The sequence below is a fragment of the Petromyzon marinus genome, chromosome 23 (assembly GCF_048934315.1).
Source record: "Petromyzon marinus isolate PM22_M1 ecotype Great Lakes invasive population chromosome 23, UKy_Petmar_22M1.pri1.0, whole genome shotgun sequence".
NCBI lineage: Eukaryota > Metazoa > Chordata > Hyperoartia > Petromyzontiformes > Petromyzontidae > Petromyzon > Petromyzon marinus.
Window position 1 is genome coordinate 1942488 of NC_133689.1, and position 18853 is coordinate 1961340.

Consider the following 18853-nt stretch of genomic DNA (forward strand, 5'->3'; position numbering starts at 1 on the left):
TTTTCTCGAACATGTCTACAAAAAAATGCTTTTTGGTTCATGTCAGTAGTTTATGGTGGACACCGAAATGTACGATTTCACACCAACGATCAAATCGCCCGGATTGCACCCGACGTCATCAGATGTCGCAAGCTAAGCGGAGCCTGACCAGCGTGTGGATGGACGGGTGACCACCTGGTACACCGGTTGGCTGGCATAATGCTGCCAGGATACGCTGTGCGTACCGCCATTGTCCACCGGCACCGACCAGCTTGGCGAAGTATGGTCAGACGATAGCCATGGCCTGCATGGCATCGAAAGGCTCCCATGCCGCAGTGCATTGCCAAAAGGGCTGTACTCGTGCAACGCATTTATATACTCTAGGTCTTCACCGGAAACAAGAAAAGGATATACAGTACCAATTGATGAAATATATTCCTTTCACAAGCCATGTATTTTATGGTCTGTGCAAGAATAACGGTGAATGCAAATGACTTATATGCAAATGTAACACAAATTTTAAGTTGTAAGGTCACGGGAGTGAAAAAGCGGTACAAATGTGACAAAATAAGAGGAACAGGGGAGGCAACGGTAAAATAAAAACACATTACTTAACTGAATTACATCCATGAGACGTGAATATTCAACACGTTGCTGGGTGTGTGAATTGGTAGGTGCCTACAGGTCTGATCCCGTCTGTCAAGTACTCGTGGAACCTGTGTGGTACTTTATCAGAGCACTCTGCTCAAACGCACAAGCAAAAACCACAACGTACCAACCCCCACTTCTACAGCATTCACATTTTATTTTTAAAGGTTAGCGTTGATGAAACAGCACATGTCCTTCGTACACTCAAGCATTAATGCATAATAACTTAACGGAGTAACGCAGTGTTAAAATCTAACTGTAACGTTACACTAACACAAGCGTACACAACTTAAATGTGCGATTAAATGTCTTACAGCGTTTGCGTAGTGCTACGGCATTATAGTGTCAGCAAAAAGAAAATCAAAACACATTACACACGAATGTGCCCTTACGAGCCCTTTTTCCACTGGCACATCCGAGCCGAGCCAGCACAGGGCCATCACGGCACGGCTAGTTTTCCACTGGATATTTTCTGAGCCATGCCAGAACCATACAGTGAAACCCTGGTCTCTAAAAACATTTCAATCTGGCCTGGAGTCAAGCAGGGGTCAATGGAGGGGTTATTAATATTTTATGAGTGTGGTTGGCTACGTACAGGGTGCGAAAGACGTTCAGCATACATGACATGTACATTTTTTTGCGGTAAAAATAAAAAAATATACGAATGCATCATGTGACAGGAGTGGCACAGCTCAGATTCTGCAGAGGAAAATCAACCTGGCTCCAGCACGGCTTGGTTATGCAGTGGAAAAAGAGATAGTTTCAACATTCACAACTCCATCTCACTGCTATTTGAAAACCGTAATTTCCTTCTGTAATAAGAGCTTCCCAAATAACTGACCATACACACATCACCAACGCGGAATCTAGCTCTCACTTGCGATCGTGTTCACCCGTCGCACGCTAGGAGGTAAGCTGGCTAAGTTAATGCACAAACACAGGACAGAGCTGCTGACGTGCATTATGGTAATCTCAGGTCATAGGTCAGGACCAAATAGGGTCACGACCTCTTAGCTACAATAAAACTGGGACATATTGATGGGGAGAATATCTCATAATACAAGAACAGAGAACTACAAGTAAATACGTTGTCTTGAGAGAGTGGCGACAAAAAACCAGCACAATTAATTCCCAGGAAGACTTTCCCAGGACAGTTACACAAGCAAGAGGATGAACCTGGAAAAACCAGTAGAGGTGACAACACTAGGTCCACATCTTTGGCTACCTCTCTCTCATGACCGTTCAGGCTGACTGGACTGTGAATGTGGCCCAGGCATCATCAAGTCCTGCAAAGAGGAAGCCTTCGAGCAGTACTGCATGTCCTTTGGATTAAAAGGCCCCTGCCATAGGAATATAGAATTTCTACTTTTGGCTCAGAGGCGCCAATTGAGATGAGCACCATCCAATGTTACTTGAGCAGGGCCAAGGTTTTGATTTGTTTCAACCATACAAAAACAGAACAAAGAAACCACTGACAAACCAAAAGTAACAAAACATCATACATGGCCTTGATGTTGCAATTAGTGAAATGCCTCCTGTGCCGAGGTCACTCTTGCAGTACAAAGACAAAGGTCTCTCTATAAATTCCCAGACTGCTGCGGCCAGTGCTGTTAGCGAGCAATTATCAAGGCCGCCGCAATGTACAACGGGGTGGGGGGTGGGCAAGCGCCACGCCTAGCCGTCTTTGTCTTCCCCAGTGCTGATGTTTATACATCGGTTCCGATTCGAATATCACTCGTCACTGATACCAGCCGCGGCCGAGAATCTAAGTCCGGTCTACCGAGTTCACTCCACTCCGTCTCTTGCAGCACACAAACAGGTGCACAGGCAAACCGACTCAAGGACATGGTCAGGGGGACGGGACCACGGAGTATTTAGGAACCGCTCAAAGACGCAACTGAAAAAGAAAAAAAACGGCTATCTCGTAGCTACGAGGGTTGCCGCGATGTATTTTTTCACGATAATATATTATTTAATTTCATGATACGATGATTATCGCGATACCAGTGTTCCACAGCTTTGTAACTGCATTTCACAATTCTATTGTTTTGTGTGTTGTGCTTTACTGTGCCACCAGTACCAATAGGTATTTACTTTGAACGTTCAACTGCAGTCCACTCAACTGTAATCCTACCATAGCCCTTCTCTTGTCATTGCAACGTTAGAATCTGCAACCCTTATAATGCACACGCTGTCCGTTACACGGCAAATAAATACCTGGAGTGCGAACGTGACATCGTATAACCGACATGCTGTCAGTTACTCCGAAAAAACTTGTTGCTATATATTTAGCAATAGCTATTTATTTAGAGCATTATCAACTGTACTTTTGCTATTTCATTTCATAAATATTTGCAAGTGACAACCAGTGACAGTACATGGATATAGTTTGCAGAAAGGGGCGACGATGCGACTATCGTGGGCCTTGTACCGACCGGTCTATCGTGGCAGCGCCAGGTCACGACAACCCCAGCAGCCACACAGCTGGGCCGTGCGTCCCGGGCTGTCCTTCGCGGTTCTGCGCGATTTAAAAAAATGTGTTCATGAGAAAAAAATACTTTCAAGAAACTTTCGGGCACACAGAAACCTTATTCGACTTTCCGCTTTGTTTGGCTTTCTCACGGAATATCCCATACTGTAAAACACCGTTGTAAGGAACTGAACATTCTGCCGTGTTCCAGGACTGATGGCGACGTTCACAAGCGGGAGGAGACTCGCTTGCAAAAATAAAGGATGGTTACTCGGCGAACTTAGCAGGGAACCTGAACTGATTTGAATGCAATTCAGCAGACATCAAAGCTAAGCGAGAACATACGTATGTACGCATGTTGAACTTCTTTCACGCCATATGCAGCCAACAGTGCTCAGGTCGAAGGTGCGAGAAGTCAACAGTGAGCGGTGTAAAGTCGACACAATCGCATCCATGCACTCCCTTACGGAGCACATCAGCGCTGCCTCACCGAAGTGAGTTGAAAATCTCAGTTTCTGAGCATCGTCGCTTGTAACCATCGCTGGGCATGCGCGCACTTGCACACGCACGTACCGAGAGTATGCACATGTCAACAAGCCGGGTTCACGTGGATCTTCGACGTGTTGTCAGGTTTTAGCGCGCGTTGTTCGGCACGAGGTCGGACGTTCCGCCCCACGTGCCAGGAGCTTGTTCAGGAACTGAACAGGAACTGAAGTCAGAAGCAACCAGGGCGTAGAGCGACGCACAAAAATGAAAACACGTCAGAGGGGCTGTCCACACGACCGGAACTGAATTAACTTCCCGAAGAAGCTCCCAGCATGTGGGGTGAAACGTTGGACGTTATGCCGAACAACAACTAGCGATATAAGTCGAAAACAAGACCGCAAAATACCCACGTAGTAATTAACCAAGTCACGTATGTACAGTGAACCAGTTTGCTCAAATCAGTTCTTAAATAATTAGGCTCTGTGCAGCCAACGCCTGTGTACGACCCACGAATAATTGAGCACGGGTATTGGAAGGGGGATCTGGGTCCCACTCTCCGCCTCGGCACGAGTGGCATTGGCGCGTGAATTCCGGGGCTTCACTTGGTCGACTGCCAGATGATGATGGCGATGATGGTGGCGATGACGACCAGGATCACCAGCAGGATGCACATCTTCTTGCGGGAGGCTCTCTGCATCGTGGCAATCGGGCAACGGGGAGGAGATGCGACCCAAAATAAGTTAGGAAAAAAAATCACGAACAGGCATGGATCACGCAAACGTTTGCAAAATACGCATTTGTCCTCGGTGGAATTACATCAGTGGTACCGGAAACCGATTTGCAGCTGTCAGGGCAAAACATAACATACGGGTTCATATTCTTGGTTCTTTCGGTAAAGTCACGTAGAAGGGAAACAATAAAATAATAAAAAACAATACAATTCTCACGACGTTTCGACTGCAACACAAGCGATCATCATCAGGTGTGAAAACCACAACAAGAAAATTTGAAAAATTTGAAAAATTTGAATTTGAAAAAAAAATCACCTGGTACTGGGCGGCACGGCGCAGCTGTTGCTCCGCGTGGTCCACGTGCACCTCCGCACTCTCCACGTTGGCCTCGATGCTGTCTATGGGGCAGACGGGGGGGGAGGGCAGCTGTCAATCTATAGTTTTATTTGTATTGTTTGTGATTTGTTTATCTTTCCTATACTTTGCACTGCCATCGTGTTTTTGTATTGTTCGTCATTGTAATGTCCTGACCTGACCCTACTGTAATCATCAGATTCCTCTAGTGTAAATATTCTGATTTCGATTCTGAATCGGCACAGTGGCAGCTTTGTGCAATGGAGCCTGTTATTCAGAACGTTTGTGGAATGCTCTTCGCTTAGAACTAGGGCTGCATTCATCGATTTTCTCGATGCAAATGAGAAGGGGATGTGGTCATAAGCATGTCCGCATGCCTTTCTGTCTTGAGTACTGTGGGTTAATGCACCACACCGGGTGGTAAACTAAGGCCGCGTTGCCTTTGAAGCCCAAGATGAGGCAAATAAGGCGCAAATATACAGAGCAAACCTTGACTCACTCAAAAGGGCCACGTACACTCATGAGCCACACACTTGAAACCACTCGCGTAACAATTCATGCTTACCTATACACCCTTCCATAAACGTCGCTAAACCGCTATGAAAACTCATCATATTCGTACACATTTCACATTCATGCGACAGCTCAGTCAACAGGACAGTCCATACATACTCAACACTGAGCTCGAGATATTCATGAACAGACAAGGTCACACTCACGTACATATTAAACCACAATTACTCACAACAACAACAGCTGCCATTTGCCGTGAAGCGGTGGTGAATAAGCGGGCGTGGCTAAGTAAAAGTGGGTGAGGCCGATAGGGGGAGGGAGGGGCTGCCAACTCGGCATGTGACCCGGTTGAGCCTCCTGTAAACCAGGTGGCTTCACACAAGCCCCACTCACTCACAGACGCCCCACCAACACCAAAGAGCATTGTACTCTGGGCAAAAAAAAACTCACGTGCTTCTCACTCATTCTCCTTTGATGCCCCAAACACCTGGAATTCCATCGCTTCAACAATGCCATTGGCTCCTCTCTCATCTACATCACAATTTAATGCCGAGCTGTCGATTCTTTATGAGAACGTCAATTGCAATCGTATTTGACTCAAATCCTTGTTTGTATGTATGCTGAACTTATTTCGCACTATGCGTAGCCAATCATGCTAACCGGATGTGCAATAATTATCAACCTAAATCTACTTTGATGTTTCTATAACTTAACCTTTCGATGCAGTTTTAAATTTTCTTCCGTAACGTGGTTATTTTTGCTCCGATTTTGATGACCCAAAGTCACTCTTGCATCCTGGTCTCTCGAGTTCTCACCTGGTTAAACAAATAAACGTAGAACTTTAAATTATAACTGGCCCATCAGTTCGCACTCCAGGGCGTGCATATGCCATCGCCGCTGCACTCACCGACCATATCTCCCTGCTCGTGGATCATGGTGCCCAGGTCCTTGAAGATCTGGTTGACGTCCATGATGTCGGCCTATTATCATCATCAATCATCGGACAAGCGAAGGTGGTTTGAGAATTAGACAACAGAGCAAACGCTAGGGCCACTGTTAAAGCCGTAACTATGTGCACTCATGTGCACATCTACAGGCCTCTTTGCCAATCCACTACTGGATATTTCTTCCCCATACTTCACCACGTCAGTCAGTGCAGGTTGGTGGAGGCGGGGAGTTTAGAGATGAGGGCATAGAAGTATAGTACAATAGCATTGCGGATTTTGCTCTACTGCCCTCTGCTGCCCACCACGTCGCCCCAGAGTCTGGAGCAACCAGTTCATCATGCAAGATGATTGCCCATGCAAGCACTGTCCAGGATTCATGCTGCTTAGCTTCCGAGATCTACCTCTGACCAAATCAGTATCCTTGTATTATGGAACCGAGGACTTCTACAACATGTGGTGAACGCGCTACCACTGGGCCCCATCACAGCCCAATGCTACAGTAATTAGCAGACGACGAGATTCTCCCTCCCAAGACCCCGGCGCTGGGTGCCGTCAGAGCACCTCGAGCTGGCGAATCGCCGTCTCCCTCTCCTTGATGTCCTCCAGATCCTCCTCCGTGATGGCGGGCTCCTCCGACTGCAGCTGCCTCTCATCCTCCTCCCTGCAAGCCAGCAGGTGCCGCAGTGGCGAGATGTTAACTACCTCGCCTAGTACGCAGGAGGTCGTGTGTTCGATCCTGACCCTGACGCCTGCTGTATATTTTGACTTTGCATGTTCTCCCTGTGATCGAGTGGATTTTTCTCCAGGTCCTCCGGTTTTCTCCCTCCACATTTAGAATTAACATCATACTCTGATAATATATGCATTGTCTTTGAAACTGATTGGACAGTTTCAAAGACAATGCCACATATTATCAGAGTGTGTTTCTTGGTTGCATTTTGACCACAAGTATTGTGGTTAATGAGGACATGATTCCTTGTAAAAGGTTTCAGTTTGGTGTTTTAACAACATAACACAGCTGTTTTGTTGCCAGATAAAAGGGGGAAAACCTATTCTCATGAAGGCTTTATGTTAACCATGGCCGGAAATTGAACTTATGATGTCAGGTTCACTGCGTCCCGACTTTCCATGGCTATGCTTTTCTGTAACCGCCATGAAAGTTCATCGTTAACTAAATCCTGCACAACTCAATGGGGCGCGCGTTGCTCGTGTGTCAAACGACGACTCCACGTACCCGTCAAGATTCACCAACGTGCCTTCCCTCGGCCCCTCGTCAAAGAAATTCTCCTGCAGAAATATCACGCACACAATGCGGTCATGTTAATAATTTTCATCATCATCCTATCCTCCCCATCGCCAGCCATTGTCTACCCCACTGTTGTAGGCCTCCCCACACTGTTACCATCCCAGACCAAATCGGCCAATCATCGGCAGACGCATTTCAGTGTGACGACAGAAACCACGGTTGCGATCGGACGGCCTCACTGTGACGCGTGACTGTGCCCGGGCCCGCGCCACGTTCTCCCGCTCCTTGTCGGCGGCGCGCCGCTGCGTGGCCTGGAAGCTGTTGAGGGCAGCTGAGAACTCGTTCATCAGCCGCTCGCGCTGCATCTTCCGCTGCCGCTACACACGCGAGAGTTAACAGAACAGCGTTATCAAATGTACGTACGTATGTTGAACATCTTCCGCACCGTACGTCGCCAACCGTGCTAATCAGAAGCGCGAGAAAAAAACAACAAACTAAACCCAAAAAGCACTTCTAAACAAATTACATTTTCAATTTAGATTTAAAAGTCCATAGCTCCCAGTGGCTTCCTAATACCGGAAGGAAGAGCATTTCCAACGGCTGCAGCACATTTGTTGATGGATAGCCAAAAACAAGCTCGTCTTTGGTTTATTAAATCACAGTTGCCGTGACCAGCACCAAAGGCCACAACGACCACAAAAGCAAAGTGAAGTGGTCAGCAACAAACAGCACGACTGATGGCGTAATAGAATTGAGTGAGTTTGGAACAACTTTGTAGAAGAGACTATGAGAGGGAGTTCCAAAGTTGAGCAGTGCATGAGAAGATCACCTGCTCAGCCTGGCTGGACATGGGTGGCAAGGAGCCCAGCTCCTTCAGCTGCTGGTTGGTCTCCTTGGCCAGCTGGTTTGTGTAGTGCTGCAGATTCTGCCTGCGGGAGCATGGCAACACGGGAGAGTTCTCGAGGCGTACAGTATTAACACGCGAAACACAAATCACACTTGTGTATAGACTTTTGTACAACCACTGCAGGGACGAGGGCCTCCCCACGTCATATTTTGTTGTGGGGGGATACCTGACCGTAATTGATCACGCTGGTCAGTGCGGGGTCGGTGACGGCAGGGGGCACAGATGTGCAAGTACAGAAGAACCACAGCATGTAATTGTTGGGGGGGGGGGGAAGGGGAATAAAGCAAGAGGCGGCATTCCCGTGAGGTGCAATCGGCTTACAGGCGCTCCAGCATCTCGGTCGTGTCCTCCACCGTACCCAGCTGTGCCACCATCCTCTGGATCTGTGACGCTGCGGGACAAGGCAGAGCGTTAGGGGGAAAACACTGTGCACGCAAAACCAAAGGCAGTAAGGACTTCTCGAGCAAAAAATATCGCTGAGACAATCAAGGAATGATAACCCAATCGCCAGGCATGTGCCCGATATTGGCACATTTCGGAAGCTCAGCGGGTTTTAGATGGGATGCTGGATGGATGGGTGATAATCGTGCATAAATACGTTGCTATTCCCTGCGGGGCTACGTGGTGGGCAGCAGAGGGCAGTTCAGCAAAAGCCAAATGTCCTGTACGTCTATGCTCCTATGTCTATGCACCCTGCCTTCAAAACTCGCCCCCTACCGATCAGCGAGGTGAAGTATGGTCTCACCCAGTTGCCAACAAACGAATGCTTTAAATAGGCACGATATAATTCATTACTGCTTGCACGATTTGGAGAATTGTCGTGATTCTCTGTCACAATCCGATTTAATAATACATTTTTCTTGTCTCATTTGTACCGTCTCATCTCTAGCGTCTATCGCATTGATAGCATTTGTCTAATTTGGGGCCGACACATGGGCATCAACCCAGGATCTCATTGGTGCCGGCTCAGTGAGCAAGTACATAGATTTGGTTTTCGCACTATTCCTATCGCAAAGGCTATCACAAAGGCGATGTCTTCATGCTCGGGTCACTGAACTTCCTGGCCAGCCAGCCACTTCCACATGCCTAGTTGTTAAAACGCAAGTAAAACGCCAGACAGTGCAACGCGTGTGTGTATGTGTGTACGGGCATTCCACACTTCACGTGGACCTAAAGTGCACATAGCCTGACACAAGCGCCATGGTGACGTCACCGACACTTAGTGGCGAATGGCGTTTGTTATTGTTGTTGTACGGGATACTCACTATTCTGTGAGATCTTCTGGATGTTGGTGCCGACGGTGTGCGCGAGCCGACCAAACTCTGCTGCGGATCCGCTCTCCCGTGGCACCTGGCGGTACGCGCCGTAGCTCCCATCGGAGCCGGAGGGTCGCCCGTACGACATCGTTGCTCCTGTGTCTCAGCTCGGTCTGCCGGGGAAAAGAAAACACGTGGCGGCACTCTGGAATGCCGCGTCCCGCTCCTAGGCAAAGAGTAAAAGGCGGGCGGCCATTTGAGGACAGGGAATTTTAAAATAGATTCGCGCAGTGAGGTCGCGCAAATAGGAAAGCGAACGTTCAGAAATATGCGGAACCGTTTCATCGACATTATCATTGTAAGCCACGCTCAATCCACTGCTGGATTAAGGTTCCTGAAACTGTCAATCTATCACAGCCCTGCCATGTAGCAATGAAGTTCAACCCTTGCAAATGATGCAATGTTTCTCAGGTGCCCAATGGGTTTATGTAATCTCATGGTAAAACAAAGGATAATGCCTGACTTAGCACCTACACACGAGTCGATTTCACAGCTCCATCTCTGCACGTTCCCTCTTCCCTTCCAGCGATGTGTCCTGCCCCAGACCACTTATCTTTCTTTAGAGTAAATATTATGTTCATAAAGCACAAAATTAAGCTATCTAGAATATGACTTATAGTATATACATAGTCAACGGTGGAATAACCTTTTTTCAATTTAGCTTGTTCATAAAGATAGCTGGCCTCTACATTGTCCATTATTATTATTCTCCTTGTGATCTATGTGAACAATTAAAACGAGTGGATTGGAAGATAATGTGTCTGTCATTTTTCAAAATCTGTTTTCCCTAACCCTTTCAAGACGATGATTGTGGCTTAAACTGTGGTCGAGGCATTTCTTTTATGTGTAAAAATATATATCCTCGTTGTGTTACAACATCAGGCCCTGTTTCGTTAATGATGTCTGCAGTTATTTCATCATATTCCAAAGCGTTCCTTGTTTTCATTTTGCAAAGGCCACTGGTTACTTCTTCAACTGTGACATTGGGAATTTACTCCTCTTCCTTTGAAAAACGTATTACTGTCATTCCCTGGGATATCTGATAGTTTTGCAATGTGATATGTTGTGAACGTAGTGGACCTCTTGGTTGCAGGGGTGATGTGAACTATTTATATACATGTAACATATTTCACACTATAGGCCACTTCGTTGAGCTATCATTTGTGGCCACGTCGCTTCTGAAAAAGAAGCTAACGGCTTATTGGGCTTCACCTGGTAAGATAACAAAAAGTTTAGTTTTATTTGTATACATTTTAAGTGATTTGTTTACCATTCCGATACTTTGCACTCCTATCGTGTTTTCGAATTGTTTGTTGTTGTAACGTTCTGACCTGCCCCATCGGTACATCTGTGAAAAATATCTTTATAGCTCATTGGATTCCTCCAGTATAAATAAATATTCTGACATATACGAATTGAAAACCAGTGATTCTTACATAAACGATTCCATTGATGCATCGTGAGCTTAAGACTCTTATCCATAATAGAGGTTTTTTGAGTTTGAGCGTGTGAATGTGTGTCGTTAAAACCCGCCACCACCCAACACAGCCAACTAGTAAGGGTTGTCACGTAAACAGAACGTGGCCAATTCGTCACTAGTACAGCACACCGGTGTATCCTGTGGCAACATTCACAAGCTGAGAACGACCTTTCGCCAGTAATTACAAGTAGCTTCATCAGGCAACAGCCAGAGTTGTGGAGAAGCCCACCTGTTTCGTTTCTTATATCTATATAAGGATATCTATATAAGGATATAAGGAACCAAAAAAACATCTATTATGGATGTTGTCGCGAAAGCCTATGTGTTAAACTTAAGACTGTTAATTGATCAATCAATGCATCATTCTACTCCTAATACGTTTACTTTGAGATACAATCGAATCAATCGCATTTGTAGGCCTTTGTAAATCCACTGCTGGATGATGGCCTCCCCATGCCACGTGGGCCATGGGGGATGTTTGACCATACTTCACCATGTTGTGCAGTGATTGTAGGAGACCCGTATCACTTGTCACTGATGTCAGCCATGGCAGAGGCCACGGGTTCGTAGCCCAGTGCGCACGTCAGGCGAGCCAGCGCATCACCCCCACCTTACAGATATGCTTCTCATATGTGCTAGTCATTAAGTTATCAGTCATTGACAAATAAAAACCACCACTGTTAACAGGCAATTAAATGTGTTTTGTTGCAACGGATTTTTGTTTATTATGATTCAGTAAAGTAGTGCCAAGAATCAGTGACCGTCACAATATAAGACAGTCACAATATAAGATGTTAAGTGTGTTTATATATCGGTTTAAGAATCATCCAGATTCATGCTAAAGGTCACAAGTGTCTCTATATAGGCTGGGCCACTGTGCAGCTTGAAGGCATGCGCTCCTCATTTGGCGAGCAAATGCGCCAAAAAACAACCACCAGCTGTAATTATCGCGTCCAGGGCGCATGCTTCGTGCCAAGGAGCATGTGACTTGGTTTTCAGACTGAGTCCCTGGTGAGTAGCAAGACATTAGCTGCATCTGCGCAGAGTTGAACATTTACACACGGCAGTATAGCAGTAGCCATTCCCTTTCCAGCTTCTCCAAGGGCATACATAAGCATTTTAAATAAAAAGGCAGCAATGTAAACATCAGGGTCTTCCTTTATCTAACAAGTAAACAAGTCAACCTGTGATCAAAATAACCCAGAATGTAACTGGTTTTGCCAGATCTCAGGAGCTAAGCAGAGAGTGCTTGGATGGGCAACAACCATGCAAGGCAGGTGTTAAAGGCTGTTCGGTAAACACGAGAGTGCATGGGTGTAATTGTCTAGGTCTTGGAGAGCAAAGGAAATTTCAGTTAACTCCCTATATCTAAGCTCCCTACCATCACCGATCGACACTGACCATCTTGTTGAAGTCAGGTCAAATCAAACCCATGAATAGGACAGCATGGTATAAGGCCTTCATACAGCAGTAATTTGACAAGAAGGGTTACACATGTACACGTAAACAAGTGAAAATATGGTGATATTCACCCACCCTGTCAATTCGTAGCAACCACTCCGGCCATTAGGGGCAATTAAAAAGCATTACCTGCTCTTCGCGAGAAAATTACTCTCCACAGACTCAGATGAGATCACGTGCGTTATGCACGTGATTGCTCAACGCGGGAGTGTCTCGCTGGGCTTGCTTCAGCCAATTTCAGCATAGAGAATTGAGTAATCTTTTACTCATTCAATTCGAATCTGTTGAAAGACGGACAGCAAGCATATACTACCAGTTGTTTTTGTTTAACACATTACAACTCAGGTTGAAAGTGATCATAAATTAGCGCTGTCCACCATCTGTGTCTCCGTCTAAGTATCTGTAATGCGGGGGGGCACTATAAATTTCGTAAAGATGGTCCAATAAGATCCGACATAGCGTAAAGTTGTGTTTATATTAGGGAATTGCCGTGGAGAAAACCTGTCAAATTAATTAAAGGGTTGCCTAAAACTTGGGAGAAAACACTCAATAAAAATTACGACAGCATTTTCAAATGCATAAACACATTTTGCTCTGATAATATATAGTTAACCGTCAACTTCTGTACAAATAAAGACTTCTGAAGTCAAATGCATGTTGGATAGCGTTACATAAGCCACGCGTAACGACTGGTTTTAAGATGTATTTCCAAAGAACAAGTTAAGTTCGGCCATAATATAGGTATTTTTGAGTGATATCACGTAAATATAAATGTTGTTGTTAAACCCGCCACAACCAATAAGGTTTTGTTACGAAAACTAAATATGCTAATTCGTTACTAGTTCAGCACACCGGTGTGTTGGAGAGCAAATCCACAACATTCACAAACCGAGTAAGACGTTTCGCCAGTAATTACAACTTGCATCATCAGGCTGACAGCCAGATCTGTGGAGAAATCTTCCTGTTTCATTCCTTAAATTGAGGGATAGATGTGATGACGCCGACGTGTTCATCTATGTTCTTGGTTCTTTCGGTAAAGTCACGTAGAAGGGAAACAATAAATTAATAAAAAATATAGAACAATAAAATTCTCACGACGTTTCGACTGCAAAACAAGCAATCATCATCAGGTGTGAAAACCACAGCAAGAAAATTCACACCTGATGATTGCTTGTGTTGCAGTCGAAACGTCGTGAGAATTTTATTGTTTTATATTTTTATTATTTTATTGTTTCCCTTCTACGTGACTTTACCGAAAGAACCAAGAATATGAATCCCTGCAGTCACGAAAGCTTTAAATCAAAAAGTGTTCATCTATGTTAAGTTCGGCTATTTAGAACTCAATAAAAAACGTGGTTTCACGTGCCTCCCGCATGACGTGTCATCGATCACCAGCGGCAAAGACGTGTAAAACTGGCTTTCAGGGGACGTTCAATTCTTCTTACAGGCCAATGGGGAAATCTTGGGATAAGTGATTTCAGCTAGTGCAGGAGGAATGGCTTTAAAAGCAATGCTCATGTTTGTGCCAATCAGAAGTCCCTCAGAAATGTACATATATACTGTATATATAAAACCATGTGTGAACAATTTTAAACAGTGACGGATACAATAAAAAAACAAGGCTGCTGAAATATCATAGGAGTTAACATGTTCGACAATTTGCGATCCTGCAGAGGTAATGGTTTCATTCACTTTGCACACACATGGCAATTTCTGTCAGGTATTTCCAAAGCAAACTCTGTGCTGTAAAATAGATCTCAAAGACGCTGTGATATGAAAATTCACAAAGAGTAGACAATTGCATATCAGTGTCACTGTTCAAATTCTAATCTGAATTTACCACATCAACTATTGCCAATAAGGTCGGCTTACAAGATCGTAGCTTCCACAACAAACAGAACGTATTTACTATCTCACACATTACAGTCCTCAAGTCACTGCAAGGTTAATGTTAAATCTCACGCTGCTGTTCCATGTAAACAAAGCCACAGATGTAACGAGAACACATCCTCTTGCCACACACCTCAATACAGTTTTAAAGCAATAAACGTAAAACAATTGTGAAAACACCGTGATTGAAAGGACGTATAGGAGGGTGTTGTGGTAATAATACAAATTCTGCATTTGAAACTGCTAAGAGAGATGAGGTAGTATTACTAAAATAAAAGATAGTGGAATTGAGAGGAAGTCAAACATAAGCACAAGGCCAAGGTATTGAACATAGAAACAGTAGAAATGTACAACGTGATGGGGGAGCATCGTTTCAGACCTTAGGGAAAGAAGAGGTAAGTCTTGAGTAAGTTCTTATTATGTAGGTCATGAGTAAGGTCTTATGAGGTAGGTCTTGCGTAGGGTCTTACTTGAATAGGGGGGACACAATCAGCAATGAAAACAATATTACGTTTAAGACACGAGGAGCTACAGAGGAAAAGTCACAACCATTCACCAAGCGCATTAAAAGCAGTGGTATCACAGGAGACATTAGTTACTGGAACCTGCACAGGTGTGTAATATCTAGCGCCTAAAAGTATTATCAGCAGTAGAGCGGATTAAGTGCCCTATAAAAAAGACAGAGACACGGTAAGAGAGAGAGAGACACACAAAGACATGGAGAGGGAGGCAGAGACAAAACCCCAGAGAAAGACAGACACACAGATGTGGATAGACAGTGAGATTGACCAAGAAAAATTGAGATACGGAGGATAGACGTGAAGAGACAAGGAGACGTAAAACATACAAAACGACAGACAATAATAGCGACACAAATAGGTACAATAGAGATCACAGAATCACAGTAACACCGAGACAAAGAGACAGCCACAAAGACACGGAGAGTGATAGACCTCGTGACAAACACACAAAAGACAAGGCACTCAAGGGCATATACACCAAGGCATGCGGACATAAACACCGGGAGACAGACACGGGAAAATAGACACACAGAGACACGGACCCACAGAATAGATCCCAAGACACAGATACACTGTGACACAGACAGAAATAAAGACAGGACATTGACATACATAAATACACAGGGAGCGACACGGAAACTCTGACATGTATACCGTCAGTCATTTCAAATTTCGCTGTTCAATTCGCTGAGATCATCATCCTCGGGCCTCCCCGGTCATCCCCCCCCCCACCCCGGCTCGGATTGCACGCCCCGCCGGGCTCAGCGCGCCCTACTCAGGGAAGACTACCCCAGCGGCGGTGACTCGGTAGGCCCTGGCGAGCTCCACCAACGAGGGCGAACAACAACCCTACAGCTCAATAAATTCTGAAGGCGAGCGCGACTTAACGAGCGCGGGCCGATGAAAGCAAACGTACCTTTAATCGGAAGGAAGATTTGATTAATTCTGTAATGGTTTAATTATATCTCTGCGTTTCAAGTGGATCTGAACAAGAAGCGCTGTCAGCTGACGGCGGCGACGTCACGTCCCAACCAAGCCCCGCCCCTCGCAACGTCACGCCCCCCATTTGGGCCACGCCCTCTCAGTTTGGGCCACGCCTTCTCCTACGTCACTCATTTCCCATTGGACACGAGTTCGGACTGTTGTTGTTCCTGGTTGGGCTCCATTGGCTGCGGGTGCGGTGACGTCGCATTGATGGGCGGGATTAAAGTCGTATTTACGGAAGTCGGGCGGCTCTGAGTAGAACCACGTGCAGCCCATGCGCCAGAGAAGAGATCATTGGTGCCGCCTCTATGTAACAAAAATCCTTAGCAAGTACAGATTTATTTACAACGCTAACAAGAGTCAATTATTGGATAGCCCGGATAATTTCTAATTGTTACCACGTAATTCACTGATTTTTTTGGCCCAAAAGATATTGGAATCAATAAAGTCATGCCACCTCATGTGGCACCGACGTCAAATATTCGGTCTGGCCTCATGGCATGTTTTGCAACAGTTGGGAGTTGCAGAGCTGTGTGCGTTTCTCGCGATGACATCCTCACGCATCTCATGTGCACGACTGTCGTAATATAGTAATGCTGTTTCGTGTTGCATATTTCTTTGCTAACGCACCTCACGCGTGATAATTGTTTCATAATACTATTTAGCATGCAAAATAACACGTTTGAGTTGTATTACAGGAATGTACAGTTATGAATAGTTCTTGTAATTATACCGAATTAGCAATGGCAACCAAAGCTCAAAGAAAATGTAATAACGAATTGAAGCCAAAGGGGGCATTTACCATTACCAATACTGCAAAATAACAGGATACTTTTTGGTTCTTTCGGTAAAGTCACGTAGGTATAAAATAAAAGAAATCACGACGTTTCGATCGCAACACAAGCGGTCGTCCTCAGGCGGAAAAAAATATAATCCAGCAGTGGAACTGCTGAACTAGCGAGAGAGCAGCTTCAACAACAGGATACTTGGAGACGAGACTCATGGATCTGGAAACGGAAGGTCGATATTCATAACTTAGGCATTTCTATAATACACATATGGATAAATGTTAAACATAAAAAAATCCAGGCCAAGATGAGTTGGTTAGGCTTATTTGCGGGGATTCATTTCTCAGGTAAGTTCTCAATTTCCGAGTGGCTGGTAGACTGGAGTAGGCACGTGACCAGTAGCCGCGGACCAAGTGAGAGGCCGACTGGACGTGTGCCAGGTGCGAATCGATTTTCCGGTTCACTTATCGAGATGAAATGAGGCCCTCGCAAGTACTTGGTAGCTAGGTAGGGTCGTACTATGGTGTTTGTTTTCCATTTGGCTAGTTTTGGGCCACTTTTTGTTTCTGTTGCTTGCAGCACAAACTCGCCAACTAAATTGTAGCTCTAATTATAAGCTTAACTCGTCCACAAGACACCAGTCACGTACCAGCCATCTGATTGAATTCTAACCATTGCCCCGAACACATCCTATGTAATTTTGTTCCAGTTTGTTTTAGTATTCACAAAACATTTCAAATTTGAAAAGCAATTAATATGTTAAAATGGATCTAGTTGAATCAGATGATTAAGGGTTAGAAGAATAATTTTCTCTTTTCATTTTTTTTATAGTTTTCTCAGTATCTCATACATTATCATATGTGTAGCCGGTCAGTCATCTGTCCCGCCGTGATCGTAATGAGAGAATATGCCGACTAACAAAAATGCATTCGGGGACGATAGATGTTATTCTGTTGTGTACTCCACCACGCGGCTGGTTGAGATGACTGGACACATTCACAAAGAGGGAACGCGAGTGCGTCTTGTAACGGCAACACTTTATTAGAAAATGCTCTTGTGGGTGGCTTTCGTATCTCTGCAAGTGACAAAAAGACCAACCACACGTCACAAAAACACCACCTTCTACTCAACCTCGCTGTAGGCGGAATTGAAGTGTTTATTCCTGTAAACCGCCGCCCAGATTGCCACAGCTATCTATATATTAACTTATACAAAATAAAGTATAACATAAAATGCAACTTAATAATTTTTATTATCACTATCCAATCGATCAGCAAGCAATAATTTAACGATATTAATTTGTATTTAACTTGAAACAGCTATGCTGGCTTACCAGTCTCCTGCTGATCCAGCACTGAATAGAGCCCCTGAACATTTCAAAGCTGCAATCGGCCCCAGGTGTCGTGGTTATGGCTTCGGGTCCAATCGCCAAGCCACCCAAAGTAGGAATTTCACCCTAACATGCAGTATGGAATGGCAAGATGCAGTACAGTACAGAACTGCTACTTGGCCCTTCTGGGCTGCAAAATACTGATTTCTGCACAATTATAGGTGCGATTCATCACAGGTAAGCCCACACAGGCTATACATATTAGCCTGTCTAAAGACTTATTTTGATGAAAATAACACCGTTTCTAAACCAATCATCAATAAAAACTTACCACAGCTTACAGATAGGAACACATCCGTATAGCTTTTGGACAAGTTTAGCAACTACATACTTACAAAAAGTATTTTAAAAAATACTTCATGAAACATTTTACATGCGATGGACCAAATGATCATGGTGCGTTCATTGCATGTGTGCTTGTAATGCGCTTGCTCACTCTTATTAGCATTTTGTGTTTCCATACACACGTTTCAGGGTTAAGTTTGGAGAAGGCGAATGCGTGTTTGCCTATGAGCGTGACAGGATGTGTAAGCGTGAGTATGTGCGTGTGAGCATAGGGAGTGGGTGTGGACATGGAGCTATGGACCATTTTTGTGACTCTTGTTTGTGTGGGGAGGGCACCTGTGTGTGTGACACGCAATGTGACGTAGGGCCGAAGTACTAGTGCTATGTCGCTTCAGTTTGGGGAACCTAGAAAACAGAAACTGCCTCTGATTTCCCAATCTTACGTGACATGCATAGA

General features: G+C 45.0%; 1 protein-coding gene across 1 annotated transcript; it reads right to left on the reverse strand.

Moving 5' to 3' along the window:
- Nucleotides 1-764: 764 nt before the first annotated feature.
- LOC116945157 (syntaxin-12-like) lies at nucleotides 765-16025 on the reverse strand. The gene is made up of 10 exons (XM_032959351.2): nucleotides 15866-16025; nucleotides 9547-9710; nucleotides 8603-8672; nucleotides 8204-8303; nucleotides 7614-7751; nucleotides 7363-7415; nucleotides 6690-6789; nucleotides 6089-6161; nucleotides 4630-4712; nucleotides 765-4274 (listed from the first exon to the last, which is right to left on the reverse strand). Exons 2-10 carry the CDS (start codon nucleotides 9683-9685, stop codon nucleotides 4182-4184), a joined length of 849 nt encoding a protein of 282 aa, XP_032815242.1. The 5' UTR covers nucleotides 9686-9710; nucleotides 15866-16025; the 3' UTR covers nucleotides 765-4181.
- Nucleotides 16026-18853: the final 2828 nt, after the last annotated feature.

Coding starts and splice junctions, on each gene's coding strand:
- LOC116945157 (XM_032959351.2), bottom strand. CDS start 9,685: ATGTCGTACGGGCGACCCTCCGGCTCCGATGGGAGCTACGGCGCGTAC. Junction 7,416..7,613: donor GGGCACAGTCACGCGTCACA/GTGAGGCCGTCC, acceptor ATATTTCTGCAG/GAGAATTTCTTTGACGAGGG. Junction 4,275..4,629: donor GCCGTGCCGCCCAGTACCAG/GTGATTTTTTTT, acceptor GCCACGATGCAG/AGAGCCTCCCGCAAGAAGAT.